General features: G+C 40.5%; 1 protein-coding gene across 2 annotated transcripts; it reads left to right on the forward strand.

The window, feature by feature from the left end:
• The first annotated feature begins 4,853 nt into the window (after positions 1-4,853).
• Positions 4,854-14,675, forward strand: LOC129849947 (zinc finger protein ZFP2-like). Of its 2 annotated transcripts, none has more exons than XM_055916632.1 (4): positions 4,854-5,359; positions 5,799-5,896; positions 6,027-6,204; positions 12,677-14,675. In XM_055916632.1, exons 1-4 carry the CDS (start codon positions 5,089-5,091, stop codon positions 13,873-13,875), a joined length of 1,746 nt encoding a protein of 581 aa, XP_055772607.1. In that variant the 5' UTR covers positions 4,854-5,088; the 3' UTR covers positions 13,876-14,675. The 2 variants fall into 2 exon arrangements, with proteins under 2 accessions (XP_055772607.1, XP_055772608.1); XM_055916633.1 differs by having other exon boundaries at positions 12,689-14,675.
• The last annotated feature ends 4,464 nt before the right edge of the window (positions 14,676-19,139 follow it).

A 19,139-nucleotide genomic window follows, 5' to 3' on the forward strand; every position in this document is an offset into this window, starting at 1 on the left:
TTGTTGAGCAGAGAATCAACCAGATTGATTCACAGTCAGTGTTGTTGAGCAGAGAATCAACCAGATTGATTCACAGTCAGTGTTGTTGAGCAGAGAATCAACCAGATTGTCCATGTTGAAGATACTCAGGTGCATAATACATTTTATTTGTTTAATTCTGTTTTTTTCTATTAGAAAATGTACTCTGATTGAGAACAAGCACATCTGTGAGCGTTATGCATTATAACATCGATTGACTAAATGATAACGTTGACAGCTTTGTAGTAAAACCAGGGTTGGAGTCAATTCCATTTCAATTCCAGTCAATTCAGAAAGTAAACCAAATTCTACATTTTCCTCATTGAAAACCATAGAAGAGAATTGGAATTTTCAGTTTACTTCCTGAATTTACTGGAATATTCTAAAATGTATTAAATTGGGAGGTGTTCCTCATGAATCTGCACAACAATTGTGACTCTGTAATGACGAAGCAAATACAGGATTTTTGAAATGTTTGCAAATGCATTTTAAAATTAAAACTGAAATATCACATTTAAATAAGTATTCAGAACCTTTACTCAGTGCTTTGTTGAAGCACCTTTGGCAGCGATTACAGCCTCAAGCCGCCTTGGGTATGACACTACAATCTTGGCACACCTGTATTTGTGGAGTTTCTCCCATTCTTCTCTGCAGATCCTCTCAAGATCTGTCAGGTTGGATGGAGAGCGTCGCTGCGCAGCTATTTTCAGGATTTCTTCAGAGTTGTTCGATCGGGTTCAAATCCGGGCTCTGACTTCTATGTTGTTATCCTGTGTGCTTAGGGTTGTTTTCCTGTTGGAAGGTGAACCTTTGCCCCAGTCTGAGGTCCTGAGTGCTCTTGAGCAGGTTTTCATCAATTATCTCTCTGTACTTTGCTCCGTTCATCTTTCCCTCGATCCTGACTAGTCTCCCAGTCCCTGCTACTGAGAAGTGGCTTCCGTCTGGCCACTCTACCAAAAAGGACAAATTGGTGGAGTGGTGCAGAGATGGTTGTCCTTCTGGAAGGTTCTCCAATCTCCACAGAAGAACTCTTGAGCCCTGTCAGAGGGACCATCGGGTTCTTGGTAACCTCCCTGGCCAAGGCCCTTCTCCCCCAATTGTTCAGTTTGGCCGGGCGGCCAGAACCAAACTTTCCAAACTTTCCATTTAAGAATGATGGCGGCCACTGTGTTCTTTGGGACCTTCAATGCTGCAGAAATGCCTTGGTACACTTCCCCAGATCTGTGCCGTGACACAATCCTGTCTCGAAAAGAATATATCACATCAAATGTAGGCTATTTAAAGTTCATTAGAGAACAGGCATAATGCTTGTACACTTGTCTCATGTTTTTCTACAAAAATATAATTGTGCTTTTGGTCATTAAGCCTCATTAAATCAAACTGTATAAAGCTGTATGTTTTTTATTTCAACACCTGCTCCTAAGCTGTACCTCAGTATATTACTGGTACCCCTGTATATAGCCTCCACATTAACTCTGTACTGGTACCCCCTGTATATAGCCTCCACATTGACTCTGTACTGGTACCCCTGTATACAGCCTCCACATTGACTCAGTACTGCTACCTCCTGTATATAGCCTCCACATTGACTCTGTACTGCTACCTCCTGTATATAGCCTCCACATTGACTCTGTACTGGTACCTCCTGTATATAGCCTTCACATTGACTCTGTACCGGTACCCCCTGTATATAGCCTCCACACTGACTCTGTACCGGTACCTCCTGTATATAGCCTCCACATTGACTCTGTACCAGTACCTCCTGTATATAGCCTCCACATTGACTCTGTACTGGTACCCCCTGTATATAGCCTCCACATTGACTCTGTAACGGTACCCCCTGTATATAGCCTCCACTTTGACTCTGTACCGGTACCCCCTGTATATAGCCTCCACATTGACTCTGTACTGGTCCCCCATGTATATCCATGTATATAGCCTCCACATTGACTCTGTACCGCTACCCCCTGTATATAGCCTCCACATTGACTCTGTACCGGTACCCCCTGTATATAGCTCCACATTAACTCTGTACTGGTACCCCATGTATATAGCCTCCACATTGACTCTGTACCGCTACCCCCTGTATATAGCCTCCACATTGACTCTGTACTGGTACCCCCTGTATATAGCCTCCACAGTAACTCTGTACTGGTACCCCCTGTATATAGCCTCCACATTAACTCTGTACTGGTACCCCCTGTATATAGCCTCCACATTGACTCTGTACTGGTACCCCCTGTATATATCCTCCACATTAACTCTGTACTGGTACCCCCTGTATATAGCCTCCACATTAACTCTGTACTGGTACCCCCTGTATATAGCCTCCACATTAACTCTGTACTGGTACCCCCTGTATATAGCCTCCACATTAACTCTGTACTGGTACCCCCTGTATATATCCTCCACATTAACTCTGTACTGGTACCCCCTGTATATAGCCTCCACATTAACTCTGTACTGGTACCCCCTGTATATAGCCTCCACATTGCATCTGTACAGGTACCTCCTGTATTCTTTATTGTGTTACTTTTTTTCTTTCGTTTATTTACTAAATATTTTCTTAACTCTTATTTTTCTTAAATCTGCATTGTTGGTTAAGGGCTTGTAAGTAAGCAATTCACAGTAAGGCTGTATTCAGCATTTCACGGTAAGGTCTACTACACCTGTTGTAATCAGCGCATGTGGGAAATAACAATTTATTTGAACTAAATATGGACTATGTCAGTTTCAGTTTAGATGTAATTATATTTAGTATACTTTTATCACCAAATAATAATTGATTAAAACATACTACTTTGCATCTGCCTCTGGTTACATTGACTTCAATACAAAACCTAGGAGGATTCTCAAGGCTTCCATAGACTTATTATTATTATGACAACTTCCGGAGGACGTCCTCCAACCTATCAGAGCTCTTACAGCATGAACTGACATGATGTCCAACCAATGAAAGGATCAGAGAATGAATCTAGGACTGAAAGCATAAGCTACAGCTAGCTAGCACTGCAGTGCATAACATGTGGTGAGTAGTTGACTCAAAGAGAGAGAAAGACAATAGTTGAACAGTTTTGAACAAATTATTTTATTCCAAAATGAAGGAGAAGCGAGAGAGAGATATTTCGTCACTTATTTTCCACTTTTAGTTTCACTTACTTAGCTAGCAAATGCAGCTATCTAGTTTAGCCTACTCAAACACTTGGCTCAAACAAAGGGATGCTATGTTAGCTAGCTGGCTATGACTATCCAACACAACACTGGAACTCTTCCAAGTCAAGGCAAGCTTTTGGTTTTACTAATTTATTGCCACTGGGACCCGCCAATGTAAGTGCTAAACTGCTTACTGACTGTACACTGTAACATTACTGCATGATTGTAGCAGGTTTACTAACGCGTTAGTTCTATTAGCTATGTTGACTATGACATTACTTTAGCTAATATGGTGACAACGATGTAGGCTGTGTGTAGCAGTTATGATATGGTTTGGCTTGGAAATGTTTTTTTGCCCGGTTACATACAGCTGATGTGTTGTGCATTGAAGTCCAGAAGCGAAGGGAGAAGGTGAGAGGAGGAGAGAAGGAATACAACGTGGCTGTTATGAAAGTTAACTGTGTTTACGACTGATCAGGGGTGTATTCATTCCGCCGATTCTGTTGACAAATGTTTCATAAACGGAACAAGACCAGGATAAACATACCTGAATTTGTCCAGTAATATCTCTATTTCAGCTAGATGCAGGCGAGAGTGTGCAAGGCGATATTGAATGTGTCTGTCCATGTGTCACTGCAAAATTTTCTCTCGACCTGGGTGAACCTACATTCTAAACTTTCATTCATAGGCTAGGTTGCTACCTCATGATGGGTATAGGGACAATTAGAGTATCATGTAGTAGCTTAAACCTATTGCTGTTACATTGAACAGGGTCAGTGAAATATGAATGACAGTCATCCAATATGCTGTAATAGAATTAAGGCCATGCTCATGAAAAAAACAATCGTCCTGCCTCATCTTAAACGGCACTGACCACCACTGTTTGGGTGGTGGACCATTCTTGGTAAACATGGGAAACTGTTGAGCTGAAAAACCCAGCAGCGTTGCAGTTCTTGACACAAACCAATGCGCTTGGCACCTACTACCATACCCCGTGCAAAGTAACTTAAATATTTTGTCTTCCACATTCACTTTCTAAATGGCACACATGCACAATACATGTATCAAGTCTCAATGCTTAAAAATCTTTATTCAACCTGTTTCCCCCCTTCATCTACACGGATTGAAGTGGATTTAACTAGTGACATCAGTAAGGGATCATAGATTTAGCCTGTATTCACCTGGTCAGTCTAAGTCATGGAAGGAGCAGGTGTTCTTAATGTTTTGTAGACTCAGTGTATAGCACTCCAGATAATCAAGTGCTATTTGCATGTGATGCATTTGCTCTGTTGTTTACAGGATGATTTGTATCTTATAGAGCGTGGCTTTAAGGGAATAGTATGGTCACATCTAGATAAAAACGAATGTGAAAAATAAACAGAGAAAATGTGTATTAATAACACACTACCTATTCATATAAGTATTTATTCATCATCTACATATTCATATTGAGCTTCTACGTCTGTGTACAGGAACGTATTATTTGGAAGAGAAAATATATCAGCTTATTGTTAAATTATTATGACGTTCTTTCCAATACAAAAAGGTGTAGAAACTATTGTTTCCAAACTGCGTTACCCACTCCAGCCAGCAGATGGCGATGTGCGTCTTTCAGGTGTTGCTTCTTGCATGACGTATAATTTACTGGACGGGACGCTTCTTCACCAACAACAACGCGGATACTCTTTCAACCACCTCGGTAGCTTGCTAGCCAACATAAAACAGAAATATAGACGCTTTAGACCATGTTAATGTAAATTAGCTAATCTCAGTGTTTTAAACAAATTTCGGTTGACGTATCAACTGCTTAACTTTAACCTAATTTGCTTGTTCAATTTGCAAACTTGTTAAAGATTGATACTGAGCCTAGCACTAGGCTAGTCGCTAATGCTAGCTAGCTAGCTAACATCCCTGACCATGAGCACACCAAACTACTCCTCCCTTGCTAATGAAGAGGGGGTCTGCTGTATAGAGAAAGAATCTTTCAGAATGAAAAAGGAGGAAGAGGAGGGTATTACAGTGAAAGAAGAGAAAGAATCTTTCAGAATGAAAAAGGAGGAAGAGGAGGCTGTTATAGTGAAAGAAGAGAAAGAACCTTTTAGAGAGGAAGAGGATGCTATCTCAATAAAGGTGAAGGAGGAAGACGTTTTGGGAGTGAAAGAGGAGACAGAAGATCCGATTTACACCAGTGAGTACTTTCTTAAAAGCAGGGGCACAAACTATGCAGTTGAACTGTGGGGGCGTTCTACTGAAGTTCTATATTTTAATATGTTGTTCAGTACTGTATAAATTGTTAACGGTTCGATCTGCCATTGGTACATTTTTTGTTGGGACTTTTCAATTAGATGTATTGAATTCTCCATGTGGTCTATATTAAAGTTTCCCCCATCTAATATAACAGGCTTTTAAAATTCAATATTGGTGCATATTTTCTACTTAAAATATCAAAGGGATGCAAAAGTCACCCATTTTGTGGAACGACCCTTTTACATTTGCATCACAAAGAACATTTTAGGAAAATATGATGAAAGTGGCCATTTTAGACATATTCATGCCTCTTGTAAGACTCTAAGATTGCAATAGATGGTCATAAGTTTACCATCTGTTTGATGTTCTCGTTCACACAGAAGAGAGACATGACTATCGTGGATCCTCTGGGGAGCCTCAACAACATCCTGATGCTGACGAGTCAGAGAAGAGTCTCTCCAGATCAGAACACCAGATGGTACAGCTTGGTCTGGTCTAGCATACAGCTTGCTCTATCGGGGGCTGGGCTTCTGTAAAACACTTTGTGACAACAGTGACATCAGCATCCATAATGATATGTGTCTGTGTCCCCTCTTTGTGGTTACCAGGACAACACTAGCCCTTCCTCCCTCCCGGAGTCCCCGTGTCGTGCCTCTCCCGGTAGCACCTTACTGCTGGGTATGAAGAGGTTGTCTGTGCTGCTGGTGGACTGCAGGAAAACAACGGGGCTGAGTGGAACTGTGAGAGGAGGAGGAGAGAAGAAAGGATCAGATTTGACTCATCAAAGTAAGTTCTGTAGTTCAGTTTGAACAAATAAATAGATCTGCCCACTGGTATCTGTTACCAGGACAACCAGCAGAGGTCTGTTAGTTGACAGGATGATAGACTGGTATCTGTTACCAGGACAACCAGCAGAGTTCTGTTAGTTGACATGAAGATAGACTGGTATCTGTTACCAGGACAACCAGCAGAGTTCTGTTAGTTGACATGAAGATAGACTGGTATCTGTTACCAGGACAACCAGCAGAGTTCTGTTAGTTGACAGGAAGATAGACTGGTATCTGTTACCAGGACAACCAGCAGAGTTCTGTTAGTTGACAGGAAGATAGACTGGTGGATATGGATGTTATGAATATCATAACACTGAAAAAGGATTCTGCCAATGAAAAGAGAGAAACCAATAGACCATATAAAACCTTGATGAAAGTTCGTTTTGGAGAGAAAGTTTCAATGATCCGTTGTAAGGTGCTTGTTTTACAAAAACTTTATCTTAAAACATTATGGATGTTACATTGCCTGTCCCAGTCAACCCCCGTATCTTTACAAGACTGTAGAACAGGCAAACTTAACTCCAGACACTGTTAATTAATTAACTAATATTGGAGGAAAGCTGTGATCAGGCTGCCCACTCAAGAGAAAGCTTCGAACTGTAACCAGTGCCTGCAACCTTGTTCAGGTTATCAATCAACCTACCAGGGTAGTTACAAACAGTACAGAAATGAAATCATCAACATATTTTGATCATATCTTTAGTAATGCTGCAGAAATTTGTTTGAAAGCAGTATCCAGATTCTTTGGATGTAGTGATCACAATATAGTAGCCATATCTAGGAAAAGCAAAGTTCCAAAAGGCTGGGCCTAATGTGCTATATAAGAGGTCATACAAATGTTTGTAGTGATTCCTATGTTGTTGATGTTGTTAGGTTATTTTTTTTCACAGTAAATAACTCACGGACACTAGAGAAGCTTTAACCAAGTTTAATTATTCCCAAAGGTTTTGTACAGCTGTAATTCAGACAACCCAACATTTGTTCCATCCAGAAATACAGTGGGGCAAAAATGTATTTAGTCAGCCACCAATTGTGCAAGTTCTCCCACTTAAAAAGATGAGAGAGGTCTGTAATTTTCATCATAGGTACAATTCAACTATGACAGACAAAATGAGAAAAAAAATCCAGAAAATCACATTGTAGGATTTTTAATGAATTTATTTGCAAATTATGGTGGAAAATAAGTATTTGGTCAATAACAAAAGTTTATCTCAATACTTTGTTATATACCCTTTGTTGGCAATGACAGAGGTCAAACGTTTTCTGTAAGTCTTCACAAGGTTCATTGGTGGCTGACTAAATACTTTTTTGCCCCACGTTATATCTCACGTAAGACATTCCTCCTCCTCTCCAATCCTTACATCTTATGGTTCCACAGGAAGAGAGTAAAGAGGGTAACAGGATACCACACCTTTGTCTCCCTGATGAGAATCTGTCCTGACCTCAACCCCTCCTTCATCTAATCCACAGATGTCCATCTGTCTCCCCTGTTTCACACTTTGCTCTCCTCTCGTCACCCAACACATTCCGAAGCCATCTGTCTTTCTTCAGAGAACCATTAACTTCTGACATAACACCCAGTCTCTTTCACTTCCTATCACTTCTTTAATGTCTCCATGTTCAAAGTTTAGCCGATTCCAACAATGGAAACAATATATGTTGGTCCGTGGTGTGTAATGACGAGCAACCAGACGCTGCCCTTGACACCTTTATGAAATTGCTTATCCCAGTTACTAATAAGCATGCACCCATTAAGAAAATGACTGTAAAAACCGTTAAATCCACGTGGATTGATAAGGAATTTAAAAATGGTATGATGAAGAGGGAGGCAAAAAAGATGGCAAATAGGTCTGGCTGTATAACTGATTGGCAAACCTATTGCAAATTGAGAAATCATGTGACTAAACTGAATAAAAAGAAGAAACTACACTATGAAACAAAGATAAATGACATGAAGAATGATAGTAAAAATCTTTGGAGCATCTTCAATCACATTTTGGGGGGAAAAATCAACAATGACATGTCACTGGTGTCTGACAACGTGGATGGAAAAAGATTGAGGATAATAGCGGCCGATATTGCCACTCCTATTTGCCTTGTCTTTAATTTAAGCCTACTAGAAAGTGTGTTCCCTCAGGCTTGGAGGGAAGCTAAAGTCATTCCACTACCCAAGAATAGTAAAGCTCCCTTTGGTCGGCTATTTAAGCCAGTAATCAACCTGTTACCAACCCTTACATTTTAAAAGAAAAATGGTGTTTGGCCAGATACAATGCTATTTTACTGTAAACAAATATAGACTTTCAGCTTATAGGGAAGTTCATTCAACAAGCACAGCACTTACAAATGACTGATTGGCTGAGAGAAATTGATGATAAAAATATTGTTTGGGCTGTTTTGTTAGACTTCAGTGCGGCTTTTGACAGTATCGATCATAGTCTGCTGCTGAAAAAAACGTATGGCTTTACACCTTTACACCTGCCGCCCCAGAGCTACCTGTCTAACAGAACACAGTGTTCATTAATGGAAGCCTGTACAACAAAATCAAGGTAGAATCAGGAATTCCCCAGGGCAGCTGTTTGGCACCTACTTTTTTCAATCTTTACCAACAATATGCCAATGACATTTGAGTTAAGCCAGTGTGTCTATGTATGCGGATGACTCAACACTACACGTCAGCTACCACAGCAACTGAAATGACTGCAACACTTAACATAGAGCTGCAGTTAGTTTCAGAATGGGTGGCAAGGAATAAGTTTATCCTAAATATTTCTGATTACCTTTAGTTACATGGCCTACTATGCTAATTCTGTAGCAGTATTGTTAGAGGGGGGTAAAGATAAAGATTTTGTTGGGGCGCCAGGCAGGTATTAACCCTAGTTATTAAAGTTAGTTATTACCTATTATAACATTATTATTATAAATATGATTAAAACCGAAAGGATGAGAGTAGAATAGATAGAGTAGCGCTTCCAGACACATTCTAAACATGATGGAGTTTTAAAGGAGGACTGTAGCATGGAGTCTTAAAGGAGGACTGTAGCATCATGAGGTAGTCACCTGAAATGCATTTCAATTAAAATGTGTGCCTTTTTAGAAGTTAAGTTGTGGAATTTCTTTCCTTAACCTGTTTGGGATAGGGGGCAGTATTTTCACGTCCGGATGAAAAGTGTGCCCAAAGTAAACTGCCTGCTACTCAGGCCCAGAAGCTAGGATATGCATATAATTGGTAGATTTGGATAGAAAACACTCTAAAGTTTCTAAAACGGTTAAAATACTGTCTGTGAGTATAACATAACTTATTTGGCAGGTGAAACCCAGACAAACCATCCAGGAGGATTTTTTTGTTGTTGAGGGGACTCTGTTTTCAAATGGCTTTGTGTGGCACTTTTCTGTGGCACTTGGTTGCAGTTCCTATTGCTTCCACTAGATGTCAACAGTCTTTAGAAATTGGTTGATGTTTTTCTTTAGAGAAATGAAGAAGTATGTCTATTCAGAACGAGGGTCCAGCCTATTGCTCTCTAATGTTTTGATGCGCGCTCCAGGTCACGCGCTTCACGTTGTTTTTATCCGGTATTGAACACAGTTTATCCCATCTTAAATTTTCTCGATTATTTACATTTTAAAATACCTAAAGTTGGATTAGGAAAGTTGTTTGAAATGTTTGGACAGCGTTTACAGGTAACTTAACTTATTAGATATTTGTAGTCATGCTGGGTGAGTTGGAACCTGTGTTTTTTTTATCAAACGCGCCAAATAAATGGACATTTTGGAGATATAACGATGGAATTAATTGAACAAAAGGACCATTTGTGATGTTTATGGGACATATTGGAGTCCCAACAGAAGAAGCTCTTCAAACTTAAGGCACAAATTATATAGTTATTTCTGAGTTTTGTATCGCACCTGGCGGGTTGAAATATGATTGTCATGTGTTTGTTTGATGGGGTGCTGTCCTCAGATAATCGCATGGTTTGCTTTTGCCGTAAAGCCTTTTTGAAATCTGACACGGTGGCTAGATTTTAACCTGTTTGGGCTGCAGGGCAGTATTGAGTAGCCAGATAAAATGTGCCCATTTCAAACGGCCTCTTACTCAATTCTTGCTCATACAATATGCATATTATTATTACTATTGGATAGAAAACACTCTCTAGTTTCTAAAACCGTTTGAATTATATCTGTGAGTCAAACAGAACTCATTTGGCACAAACTTCCTGACCAGGAAGTGGAAAGTCTGAAATTGAGGCTCTGTTTTTCTTCCTGCCTATACATGGGCATGAAACGTAAGAGTCTACGTGCACTTCATAGACCTTCCCCTGGATGTCAAGAGGCTGTGAGAGAAGAAATTTCGTGTTTATCTTGGTCTGACGTGGAATACAGGCTTTTTGTATGACGTGTCCCTCATTTCCGGTACTCTGATGGGCGTGCGGTGGACAGTGGGATTGCCTTCTGTTTAGCTGCCGTTATGGACGACTACTATCTCCGGCTTTGATTTTTATCTGATACATGTGACCATATCATCGTAAAGTATGTTTTTTCAATATAGTTTAATCAGATTATTGAAATTTTTTCGGGAGTTTTGCCGTGTTCCGTTCTCGGACTTTGTTGACGATGGAGCGATTCGTGCCACCCGGCTAGCGCGCGTGCTAAATGAAGAGGGAAAGTGTCCGTTCTAATTCCAAACAACGACTGTTCTGGACAAAGGACACCTTGTCCAACATTCTGATGAAAGATCAGCAAAAGTAAGAAACATTTTATGATGCTATTTCATATATCTGTCGAACATGTTGTACTAGTCGCCGGCGGGCAACGTTTGGGTACTCTAGCTATACCGAAGCTGCATATCGTAATGAAGTTATTTTTTAGAATTCTAACACTGCGATTTCATTAAGAACTAATGGATCTATCATTTCCTATACAACATGTATTTTTTAGTTATGTTTATGAATAGCTATTTGGTCAGAATATGTGTGTCAGAAAAAGTGTCAGGAAAAATCCGGACGTAATGGGGAAAAGTAGCTAAGTTAGCACATGGTGTAACCATTGATTTCAGCTCTAAATATGCACATTTTCGAACAAAACATAAGTGTATGTATAACCTGATGTTATAGGACTGTCATCTGAGGAAGAAAATCAAGGTTAGTCAAAAATTATATATCTTTTGCTTGTTTGTTACGATCGCTTACTTTTGCTACTGGGAAATTGCTTGTGTTTTTGGCTATTGTGGTGAGCTAATATAACGCTATATTGTGTTTTCGCTGTAAAACACTTGATAAATCGGAAATATTGTCTGGAATCACAAGATGCCTGTCTTTCAATTGCTGTACACTATGTATTTTTCAGAAATGTTTTATGATGAGTAATTAGGTATTTGACGTTGGTGTCTGTAATTATTCTGTCTGCTTTCGGTGCAACTTCTGATTGTAGCTGCAATGTAAACTATGATTTATACCTGAAATATGCACATTTTTCGAACAAAACATAGATTTATTGAATAACATGTTATAAGACTGTCATCTGATGAAGTTGTTTGTTGGTTAGTTTGGTTGGTTCTTGGTTAGTTAGATTGGCTTTGTGCATGCTACCTGTGCTGTGAAAAATGTCTGTCCTCTTTTGTATTTGGTGGTGAGCTAACATAAATATACGTGGTGTTTTCGCTGTAAAACATTTTAAAAATCGGACATGTTGGCTGGATTCACAAGATGTGTATCTTTCATTAGCTGTATTGGACTTGTTAATGTGTGAAAGTTAAATATTTAAAGAAATATATATTTTGAATTTCGCGCCCTGCACTTGAGCTGGCTGTTGTCATAAGTGTACCGGCGTCGTGCTGCAGCCATAAGAAGTTAATGTGTTTGAGCCAATCAGTTGTGTTGTGACAAGGTAGGGGTGGTATACAGAAGATAGCCTTATTGGGTAAAAGACGAAGTCCATATTATGTCAAGAACAGCTCAAATAAGCAAAGAGAAACAACAGTCCATCATTACTTTTAGGACCATCACAGGAATGGGAGACCCAGAGTTACTTCTGATGCATAAGTTCATTAGAGTTACCAGCCTTAGAAATTGCAGCCCAAATAAACGCTTCACAAAGTTCAAGTGCTTTGTATCTTGTGCTTTGTATTTTCGACGTAAAAACAAGTTTTGGACTTCCACACAAAATATTTAGAACCACCTGCTTGATTGGAATCTAGCGACGTCTGTGTCTTCAGTGTCCTAGAACTGTCTAGTTTGTGTTCTGACTTGTAAAACAGGATGAATAAAATAAGTAATGTAAACATAGCAGTAATTGCCAGGAAGCTCTACATTTGTTTTAAAATCACACTATAATTGTTAAAACTGGCCTCAGGTTATTGAGAGATCTGATTTAGGATTTACCCTCGTAGCAAGGTTGTTTTATCATGTGGAGGTTTCTATTTAAACATAACACAGTGTCTTTGGCAGGAGAAAGACCAGACTCAGAGGAACCAGAGCCAGGGACGTCCGAACCAGCAAGACGACACCAGTGCTCCCACTGTAGAAAGGGTTGTAACCGGTTATGGGACCTGAAACAACACGAGAAAATACACACAAGGGAGAAGCCTTACCACTGCTCCCAGTGTGGAAAGTGTTTCAGCCGTTCAAGGGAGCTGAAAAAACACGAGAGAATTCACACAGGGAAGAAGCCTTACCACTGCTCCCAGTGTGGAAAGGGTTTCAATCAGCCAGGGTATCTGAAACGGCATGAGAGAATACACACAGGGGAGAAGCCTTACCACTGCTCCCAGTGTGGAATTGGTTTTAATCAGAAATCACACCTAAAAGATCATGAGATAATACACACAGGGAAGAAGCCTTACCACTGCTCCCAGTGTGGAAAGAGTTTCAAACGGCCTTGTCATCTGAAACAACATGAGAGAATACACACAGGGGAGAAGCCTTACCACTGCTCCCAGTGTGGAAAGAGTTTCATACAGCCTTGTCATCTGAAACAACATGAGAGAATACACACAGGGGAGAAGCCTTACCACTGCTCCCAGTGTGGACAGTGTTTCAAGCGGTCAGGGGAGCTGAAACAACATGAGATAATACACACAGGGGAGAAGCCTTACCACTGCTCCCAGTGTGGACAGTGTTTCAAGCGGTCAGGGGAGCTGAAACAGCATGAGAGAATACACACAGGGGAGAAGCCTTACCACTGCTCCCAGTGTGCACAGTGTTTCAGACAGAAAGGAAGCCTGACCCAACACGAGAGAATACACACAGGGGAGAAGCCTTACCACTGCTCCCAGTGTGGAAAGGGTTTCAATCAGCCAGGGTATCTGAAACGGCACGAGAGAATACACACAGGGGAGAAGCCTTACCACTGCTCTCAGTGTGGAAAGTGTTTCAGCCGTTCAGGGGAGCTGAAACAACATGAAATAATACACACAGGGGAGAAGCCTTACCACTGCTCCCAGTGTGGAAAGGGTTTCAATCGGCCAGGGTATCTGAAACGGCACGAGAGAATACACACAGGGGAGAAGCCTTACCACTGCTCCATGTGTGGAAAGAGTTTTAATCAGAAAAGCAACCTGAACCAACACAAGAAAATACACAGAGGGGAGAAGCCTTACCACTCCTCCCAGGGTGCAAAGTTTTTGCCCATTTAGGAAGCCTGAAAGAACGCATGAGACTACACACAGAGGAGAAGGCTTAGAAATTGCTCAGACTGGGAAAACATATTACTCATCACAGTCACTTGAACGTCATGAGAGAATCCACACATAAGAGAAGAATTACTTGTATATTGATATTTCACATCACATTGACTTAAAATTCATCAGAGAACATACACAGTGCTCCCATTGTCTTATATTGTTGACTGATAATGTGTTTACTTGTTTTTACCGTATGAAATTAAATGGTACAAGGTATACTCAAACATATATTTGTTTGTTTTTATTAGAAAACATGAATTTAATATGGAGTATGTCAGTTTGAATATAAAGTAGATCAGATTCCATGTGTTTAAATGGTCCTTTTTAAACTCTTTGTGTGTGTTTATCTGGGTGTGTCATTCCTCCAGCACTACAGATAATACAGTGATATTTGGATGTGATGCATTTGTTCCATTGTTGACATTTGCATTTTTGGCCCACTGATGATTTAATGACATGAAAATATTCAGACTCTGTAATGGAAAATGTTAATTGTATGTGTGTCCACATAACTGATTATGTGACTAACCTTGTGAAACTGTCCTATTATAAGCTCCTGTTCTTAGGAGTATCATTCTGTGTTGTAAACCAATTTGCACCTGGGTCCTTGTATGAATAAAGTCCCGCCCAGGAACAGGAAACTATAAAGATATGTGCTCATCACCCAATGCTTCAGGAATTCAGACTGTCTACACTGCGGTGTGTAATTCTGTTATTCTCTCTGAGCTCAGAAATAAAGAATCTTGGTTTGACTTGGACTCCAGCAGATCCTTATTTTATAATATCCACCACAACTCTCCCACGGATTGCTGTTTATTATTGTCTCAATGAAGAGTTCCTCGTTCCACTTTCCTGGGGTCATTTACAAGCCTCCCACTGGTTGAATAAACGTTGTTTCCACGTCATTTCAACAAAACAAATCCACGTGATGATGATAGATGTAGAAAACTGATTGGATTTGTAAAAAGCCATCAACATCAGTTATTTTCTGTTATTTTTCATCCAACTGGCAACCTAAATCCAATGACAGGTGACATTTTGTGTTGATTTCATGTTGAATTCACTTTAGTTGACGACTCAAAGAAATGTAAATAGAAACTAGATGTTGAACTGCCGTCTGTGCCCAGTGGGCTGGTTTGAATAAGTAGCAGGTGTTGGATCAATATCCACCTTAGTAGCTAAGTTTCCATGTAATTTGAGACAGATTTTCATGTGAATATTCAGAAATCTGCATAAAACAATATACGCCTTTTCCCACCAGAAATGTTTCTATCAAACAGACTCATTGCAGATAAAAGGCTTTGCCTGACAAAACTTAAATATACATTTTTGAGCATAAAGGAGTTTCCACCGCCATTTCTCGCTTAAACATTTTTACTGACACAAAAAGACCCCACCATGTAAAACGAACTAACATATCGTCTGTCGGCTTTTATAAAATTGTAAAGGCATAACCTGTTTCCATCAGCCTGGTCATTACTTTTGAAGTGGTTGGATCAATATCCACCTTCATGATATGGATGAAGCCTGATTTGGAAGGTCTGAGTAGTTCTATCTGATGTCATAATACACCCCTCTGATAATCAAGTGATATTTGGAATGTCTGAGTAGTTCTATATAATGTCATAATACTCTGATAGTGACACATTTGCTCCATTGTTTCCATGTCAGTTGGTTTCCCACTCTGATGATTTATATCTAACAGAGGGGCTTTAAAGGAATAGTATGGTGACATCTTAGTGGGGCTTTAAATAAATAGGATTATTAATCATGAACTCCTACAGATACAATACACTGCAGCTTTGACATCAAGAAGAGAATGGGCTGATGGGTGGTGGTGCTACTCTATAGGTAAGGCTGTCCAATATGAATGCTGTCCAATATGAATGTTCAATACACACAATAGGTTGACTGGGGAGGTGATGTACCACAGTCAAAGTCCTGCAATAAGAGCTAAGAGACTAATATTTGTGTAAACTACACTGCTCAAATAAATAAAGGGAACACTTAAACAACACAATGTAACTCCAAGTCAATCACACTTCTGTGAAATCAAACTGTCCACTTAGGAAGCAACACTGATTGACAATAAATTTCACATGCTGTTGTGCAACTGGAATAGACAAAAGCTGGAAATTATAGGCAATTAGCAAGACACCCCCAAAAAAGGAGTGATTGGGCAGGTGGTGATCACAGACCACTTCTCAGTTCCTATGCTTCCTGGCTGATGTTTTGGTCACTTTTGAATGCTGGCGGTGCTCTCACTCTAGTGGTAGCATGAGACGGAGTCTACAACCCACACAAGTGGCTCAGGTAGTGCAGTTCATCCAGGATGGCACATCAACCCGAAGCCACTACTGCATTGTCTTGGCTGTGTGCTTAGGGTTGTTGTCCTGTTGGAAGGTGAACCTTCGCCCCCAGTCTGAGGTCCTGAGTGCTCTGGAGCAGGTTTTCATCAAGGATCTCTGTACTTTGCTCGGTTCATCTTTCCCTTGATCCTGACTAATCTCCTAGTCCCTGCTGCTGAAAAACATCCCCACAGCATGATGCTGCCACCACCATGCTTCACCCTAGGGATGGTGCCAGGTTTCCTCCAGACGTGACGCTTGGCATTCAGGCCAAAGAGTTCAATCTTGGTTTCATCAGACGAGAGAATCTGGTTTCTCATGGTCTGAAAGTCCTTTTGGTGCCTTTTGGCAAACTCCAAGTGGGCTGTCATGTGCATTTTACTGAGGAGGGGCTTCCGTCAGGCCACTCTACCATAAAGGCTTGATTGGTGGAGAGGTGGAGAGATGGTTGTCCATCTGGAAGGTTCTCCCATTTCCACAGAGGAACTCTAGAGCTCTGTCAGAGTGACCATCGGGTTCTTGGTCACCTCCCTGACCAAGGCCCATCTCCCCCGACTGCTCAGTTTGGCTGTGCCGCCAGCTCTAGGAAGAGTCTTGGTGGTTCCAAACTTCTTCCATTTTAGAATGATGGAGGCCACTGTGTTCTTGGGGACCTTCAATGCTGCAGAAATGTGTTGGGACCCTTCCCAAGATCTGTGCCTCGACCCAATTCTGTCTCGGAGCTCTACAGACCATTCCTTCTACCTCATGGCTTGGTTTTTACCCTGACAGTCTCATATAAAGGGTCTGAATACTTACTGTTTTGTAAAGGTATATTTTTTATCTTTAATAAATGTTTCTAAAAACCTGTTTTTGCTTTGTAATTAGATGTTTTATATTTAACTAGGCAAGTCAGTTAAGAACAATTTCTTATTTACAATGACGGCCTACCGCTGAACAGTGCCTTGTTCAGGGTCAGAACAACAGAGTTTTACCTTGTCAGCTCAGGGATTCGATCCATCAACCTTATGGTTACTAGCCCAATGCTCTAACCAATAGGCTAGCTGCCACCCCAAATGATGGGCTATTGTGTGTAGATTGCTGAATATATATATATTTTTTAAATCCATTTTCAAATAAGGCTGTAACGTAACAAAATGTGGAAAAAGTAAAGGGGTCTGAATACTTTCCGAATGCACTGAACAAACATCACATTGAATATTCACCTCACTTTTGAAAAGCTCCATGAGGAAGAAAGAATTCCCAGATGATCTTTTAGATGTTCTGTCTTCAGGATGTTCTGGGTTGATGGCTGTTGGAGAGGGGAGGGGCAGTTGAGTGAGCTGGGGGCCTTTTATGGCCCTGCCTCTGGGAGCCTCTCAGCTTGTGACATGATGAGAGAGAGTGAGAGAGGGCCGACTTGTAAGATATTTTGTGCTATAAACGTACTTCTATTTGAAGAGCTTTTTGACCATTCAGGGACCTAATCTCAAGCAGTCATGAAAACATGAAAAAAATATTGTCCACACGAAAGACTGAATTTGGTAATAAAAAAGATTTTTGACAAGTTATATGCATGAAAATAAAGATGTTAAAAAAAATGTGACATTTTGGAGCGTTTTTTGCAGACTATATGAGAGGAATAAGCCTTGTTGTGGATACATGTCTATAAAGATAGACTGGTATTAGATATCTGAACCATTTTTGGGGCACATGTTGACAAGATGTTGGGGAATCACTGGAGGGGAATATTGACCAACTGAGCATCTCAGTGTACAGCTCAATAAACACAATAGTAGTTTTGTTACATTTCAGTCTTCTGTGATGAAGTGTCATATTGGGATGCAAACTCAAACATGAATACATTTAATCTGTATCTGACATGGTACTGGTGTCTTCTTTTTTAAAGCCCATAACCATGTGTGTGATGTGTAAACAACAAAGGGCACCCCCCCATAAAAAGATCCTGCGACAGAAAGCTGCACAATATGTTGAGTAAAGTATTTTGTTAACCATGACTATATCAAACCCAACTCCATGTGTTGCCACTATCATGTATCCTACCATGACTATATCCAACCCAACTCCATGTAATGCCACTATCATGTATCCTACCATGACTATATCCAACCCAACTCCATGTAATGCCACTATCATGTATCCTACCATGACTATATCCAACCAAGCTCCATGTGTTGCCACTATCATGTATCCTACCATGAATTTATCAAACCCTACTCCATGTGTTGCCACTATCGTGTATCCTACCATGACTATATCCAACCCTACTCCATGTGTTGCCTCTATCATGTATTCTACCATGACTATATCCAACCCAACTCCATGTGTTGTCACTATCATGTATCCTACCATTACTATATCCAACCCTACTCCATGTGTTGCCTCTATCATGTATCCTACCATGACTAAATCCAACCCAACTACATGTGTTGCCACTATCATGTATCCTACTTGGCTGAAGCTTTGATCCAATGGAAGAAGTATTAAGGAGCAGGGAGGTTAAAGGTCACTTCAGGATACAGCTGTTACTCTACAACAGTAAACATGTGTACTGTTGGGGGTACTGGAGGACCAGCATTGGGAAACACTGCTTTACACTCTCCTAGATAATGTGTTACTGTTGGGGGTAGTGGAGGATCAGGATTGGTTAACACTGCTCTACACTATCCTAGATAATGTGTTACTGGTGTAGAGAGGAGTAGGATTGGTTAACACTGCTCTACACTCTCCTAGATAATGTGTTACTGGTGTAGAGAGGAGTAGGATTGGTTAACACTGCTCTACACTCTCCTAGATAATGTGTTACTGGTGTAGAGAGGAGTAGGATTGGTTAACACTGCTCTACACTCTCCTAGATAATGTGTTACG

Source organism: Salvelinus fontinalis, unplaced genomic scaffold, assembly GCF_029448725.1.
Source record: "Salvelinus fontinalis isolate EN_2023a unplaced genomic scaffold, ASM2944872v1 scaffold_1776, whole genome shotgun sequence".
In the NCBI taxonomy this organism is placed as follows: domain Eukaryota; kingdom Metazoa; phylum Chordata; class Actinopteri; order Salmoniformes; family Salmonidae; genus Salvelinus; species Salvelinus fontinalis.